The sequence below is a fragment of the Sturnus vulgaris genome, chromosome 10, assembly GCF_052056855.1.
Source record: "Sturnus vulgaris isolate bStuVul1 chromosome 10, bStuVul1.hap1, whole genome shotgun sequence".
NCBI lineage: Eukaryota > Metazoa > Chordata > Aves > Passeriformes > Sturnidae > Sturnus > Sturnus vulgaris.
The window spans coordinates 1,407,092-1,412,160 of NC_142252.1; the positions used below are offsets into that span (position 1 = coordinate 1,407,092).

General features: G+C 42.8%; 1 protein-coding gene across 1 annotated transcript; it reads right to left on the reverse strand.

Annotated features, from left to right (window-relative positions):
• Positions 1–287: 287 nt before the first annotated feature.
• LOC106849707 (G protein-coupled receptor 55-like) lies at positions 288–3,826 on the reverse strand. The gene is made up of 2 exons (XM_014870493.2): positions 3,584–3,826; positions 288–1,396 (listed from the first exon to the last, which is right to left on the reverse strand). The coding sequence occupies exon 2, from the start codon at positions 1,381–1,383 to the stop codon at positions 466–468; it is 918 nt and encodes a 305-aa protein (XP_014725979.1). The 5' UTR covers positions 1,384–1,396; positions 3,584–3,826; the 3' UTR covers positions 288–465.
• Between the last annotated feature and the right edge of the window lie 1,243 nt (positions 3,827–5,069).

Below are 5,069 nucleotides of genomic sequence, written 5' to 3' on the forward strand. Positions count from 1 at the left end.
ATGACCAGGACAGGAGAGGCAACAAATTTAGTCCAGAGCTTTTTACCATGAACTTCAAGTCTTTGTTTCTTAACAGACCAAGTCTGTAGTGACTAAAGTTTTGAGGAAGGTTTGCAGGAACAGTGTGGACAGGGAAGCTGAAATATGCTACCACATATAAATATTTTAAAACATTTTTTTCTTTTCAAAGTAAAGAAGAATCACATCCAAAGAATTATGTATCACTATTTATATGAAAAATTAATTTTCTTTGTATCCATAAATAATAACAAGAAACATTATGGAAAGAAATTTTAAAAAAGTTAGGAACAGCCTCCTGGAAATGGACTTAGTTCTGGTTTTTAGGAAATATTTTCAGTCGTGAGTATTTAAAACAAACTGCTTAGGCAAGAAGTTCAGAGCCCTGTACTTTCCACAAAAGCCTCTCCACACATCATCCCAAGTAATGAACAAGCAGTACATAAATCAAGGCTTTTGCATGGCTCTTTTTTCACTGTTTTGCAATGGGTCTTCCAAGGACTCCTTTAAAACAAAATAATAACACACCCCATCAAGACAGCAGTTCAGGTTTGCCCAGCAAAGGGTGACCTGAACAGTGTCTCGTAGCACTTGTTGAAAACTGATGTGGATGATGTTGTTCTTCACCAGAAAGTACATGAAATATGCCACGTGGTAAGGTGTGAAACACACCAAAAAGGCAACCAGGTTTGTCACCACGATCCTCTCTGCTCTGGTGCTGTGTGTTTGGGGGTTGTCTGGGTTTCTGTGCCTTCTCAGGCACCGGACAGTTTGGGCAGTGCAGAAAGTCATGGTTGCCATGCTGCCGAAGAAGATGATCTCCAAGGTGCTGAACAAGCCTGCGTTCTCCCACGTGCTCTTGGAGAAATTATGGAAGCAGGACGAGATGTTGTGGCCCTTTCCATGCAGTTGGAAAGTAGAGACTGTCCCCACAGAAGTGCCCAGGCAGATGAGAGCACAGGCCATGGCAGCTTTCTTGATGGACCTGAGGGTGAGGGCCACGAAAGGGTGCCGGATAGCGATGTAGCGGTCCACGCAGATGCACAGTGAGATGAGGATGCTGCCATACATGTTCACAAAGTAAAGACTCTCCAAGGTGGAGCAAAACACAGACCCCAAGTTCCAGTTGTCCTGAAGGTGGTAGGAAATGATTTTAAAAGGAAGAGTGAACAACAGCAAAGTATCCAGGAATATAAGGGCTATCATGTAGACTGTAGATTCTGACAGCTTTTTAACCTTAAAAAACAGGAACGACAGAGCCATTATGTTGAACAGCAATCCCAGGATAAAAGTGGGGGTGTACATGATGAGCTGGAACAGTTCCACTGTAGCACTGATATTGCCCTTGCCATGGGTGTCATTCATGTCTCCAGGTATGCTGGAAGAGAAGAAAATCACCACAAGGAAGGATGAAGATCACATAGAATACAAAGAATAAAAGATAATAAGGTCTCTATGAGTCCAGTCTTGGAAATACTTTTATCCCCTCTTGGACTGCTGTGTAGTGAATTGCAGCTCCCAGTAGCATGGAACTGCTCAGTGCCAATGATTTTGGGACAAGGCTGTACCTCAAGGGGAAATAGGGCTTCCTGGTGTCCAAGCCTCACTTGCACTGTTACCTGTAACCCCAGACTGTGCTGTCCTGTAATTTAGGCTGGAAAGAGTATGTGACTACACCATCCCCTTGGAGAGATTCAATGTCTTTGCAGGACCAAGGTAGCAGCCCCTGATTTTAGGGTTACTTGAATTGCGAGGGTGGAAACAACTATGTGAATCCTGTTTCCTGCATCAAGTTATCATAAGAGATCTGGGGGAGCCAATAACATAAGGGTCCCCCATATTTATTAATGTGAAGATCCCCTAGAGTCACTGCCATCCTGCACCTTCTCCCACCACCCCTGGGCAAAGAGGGACTGTGAGTACCTCTGGCCCTTCTAAAAGCTGCAGGCAGGAAGCTTCCAATGGTCTAGTTCTAGCAAAGATTAAGTCTTTAGTAGAAGGATGAGATTTTGTCTAAATCAGCCAGACTTACCACAGCAGAGACAGGGGTTACAGGAAACATGCAGCTGGATTCTCCTCTTCAAGGAGGGGACTAAAAGTGTCGAGGCAGGGACTCTCTGAGCTGGGGTCAAGAAGTAATTATCTTCTTTAAAGGAAGGGTTCTGGCTTGATCCTGCCCTCAGACTCTCCTGATAAGGACTAGGAAGGTGCTCATTGGTTTCTGCAGTGCTGTAGTCACTTAAAAATGCAAATGCCCAGGAATACCAGATCCCTTCCTCCAGCCAGTTCCATGACAGCAAATGGGACTTGTAAATAAAGTCTGTCAGAGATCTTTCTGTCAGCATTCAGAAATTACTTCCTCCTGCTGCTCTTTAGTTTTTGCTTCAAACCAGTGTCTTTTTCCTACATGAATTGCTGATTTTGATGCTGTTCCATTTTAGATTTGTCAACTGTTTGTCAACAGAGCGGTCGAAGTTTCTGTCCTGCAGATCATGTCACCCCCCTGAGTATTTCACAGGTAAACCCTCCATTGCTGTGGTTTGAGAGATTAAGATCTCTTTGAGTGAGATTAAGATCAGCAAAAAGGAACTTTAGTTCGTTTCTTTTTAAGGACACAGTAATGGTAGGTAAATGAGATTCTGTAAATTCCTGGCTTAGACAGAAGTAAGAAAAGCAGCATGAAGCACTGTGAGTCTGATGCTGGGAGGGAGCCATTGCTGAGAGCCAAAAGGAGGAGAAGTTAATTAAGGAATTTCTGAAAGGTAATAAATACTGACAAAGTTCTTTAGTTCAATGCCTCTGTAGGAGATTTCATTACTACTTTCCATTTTCTTCTGTCTTGTTTTTAATTTGAGAGTGTGTCTAGGAAATTCTGGGTCTAGAGAAATAGAATTTCAGCTTCTCACCAAGATGTTGAACTAAGAAAATTCTTGCTATGATTAAAGATATTTCAGACTAGGGTCTGTTGTGCAGATTTATTAAAAAATAAACAGAAAAAATAGTATATAGAGCATAAATTCAAAGGCCAGTTTTGGTCAGTCATTAAAAAAGCTAGCTATGCTGTAAGCAATGCAAGTTATATAAAATAGAATTAGTTTTTGGATCTCGTGACAAGAGGAAAGATTTTAAGGCAAGGTTTTCTTATAGTGAAATATCTCTTGTCATCTCACCTTTGGGTACCTCGTACTCTGTTTGTGAGAATGTTTTTAGAGGAAAATGGACACGTAGTGAGTGAGCCAGGAAAGGATATGAACGCTTTTATGAGCCTGACCTAGGCCTGTAGCTTTGCCCTTGAAGTCACCTTGAAAGAGAGAGAAGGACAGCTGTTGCTTAACAAGAAAACAGAGGGTGAGACAAGAAGAGCTGAAGGTGATAGGTGAATGTCAAGACACTCTGAAGCAAATGAAAAATAGAAAAGCCCATGTTGCCTCATGCAAGGCTTTTACCAATGGTAAATTCAGTGATTGCACTTAGAGGTTGAGAAATTGTGTATTAGGGTTAGAAGAGAGCAATAAAGGGGCATTTGCTTGATTCATATTGAACTGTGCAGTGTCCAGTTCCTTACCTTCTCACTGGTTGTTGACTTCTTTTCCTTCTCACCTTGTAGAATTCTTCAGTCTTGTGTTTTCTTTTAAGGCAGTGGAGTGAGCTGCACACAAAGCAGCTGCTGGTCAGAATGTCAGAAAGCACTGAGTGCTGCTGCTTCTTGTTTCATCACAGATTTCCATGACAGCATTGGCCTCACCACAGAGTGTCTGCAGGCAGGCACTATGTACACATGACGTCACACAGCTCATTTAAGGATGTAAACATGTGGATCTGTGGGACTCACATCTCTATGAGTCACCTTTTAAAACGAGGTTCCAGTAACACAGAAAGAAATTCTGGCTCTACAGACCTTATTTACTTTTCTTTTTTTTCCTCCAATACAGGATTTTATTGATTGTACACAGCATCCATGGATAGAGTGCTAGTTGTCAAAATGTGATTTGAGTACATCCTGTAATTGTTTCCCTTACTTTTCATGCTATCAGAAAGGAAAAAGAGATTGCTGATTTTCAGTGGTGATCTGGTACGTTCACTTCAACTTGATGTTTCAAAAAAGTCAAGGGTTACTCTTACATCTGTTTATACTCCCAGGGAGCAGGGAATATAGCCATGGAGAGTGTCAGGTGATGATTTTGTTCAGGTAGGAAGGGGAAAAAAGTGGGAGTTTTTTGCTGTTGTATACATGTTTACAGTGTTCTTTCCAAAAAGGAAAAGAAAGGCCACAGATGTTGTTTTGCTTGGTCTTCTGCACACTCCTTAAATTTCAAAACCAAGGATTATGTCAGCTAAATTAAAACTGTGCATCTGTGAAAGAGATGGGGAATAGGAGATGAGAGAAGAAATAGTCCCTTGGGGTTTCCCCATGGTATTTTAGTTGAAATTACTCTATTTAAGGAAAAAAAAAAAAAAGAAACACCACCAAAGGAAAAAAACAATACAAGTTTGAATGAATAGTACCTTCTCTCATTTCACAGCTAGGTTTCACTTCTGTGTATCCTGTGGTGGTCTTGTGACCATGGCTGCATTCTGGATTTGAACAAAAACCCCCACACACAGCACAGGCAGGCACCACCACCATGAAGAGATACTTGGGGCTGGGGCAGCCTGGGTGGTGGGAAGCAGAGCTGCCATCAGCACACATGTGCCAGAGCACTCTGTGCTCCTGCCCTGCTCTGGGGTTTGCAGATGCCAGTTCTGAAACTGCCACCAACGCTCAGAGTGGGTGCTCTCTCTTCCCACTCAAGGCTTTCTCCTCACACGCTTGGTGCTTTTTCTTCTGTCTCATTTTCTCTTTGACCCTTATGTTCTGAGCCACATGAGCACTGCCCACCTTGCTGGAGGCTGTCCTGAGCCAGGTGTCCCTGGGCAAGGTGTCCCCTTGCTGCACAGAGCCCCGTGAGACTCCACATCTGGAGAGAGATGCTTTGGAAAGGCAGGATGAAGAAGCAGCAGTGGCAGGGGTAGTTTAGACATCACCAGTAAGTGATCTGCTTTTTTTGCAG

Excerpts from the sequence above, each read along its gene's own strand:
- LOC106849707 (XM_014870493.2), bottom strand. The coding sequence starts at position 1,383 with ATGAATGACACCCATGGCAAGGGCAATATCAGTGCTACAGTGGAACTG.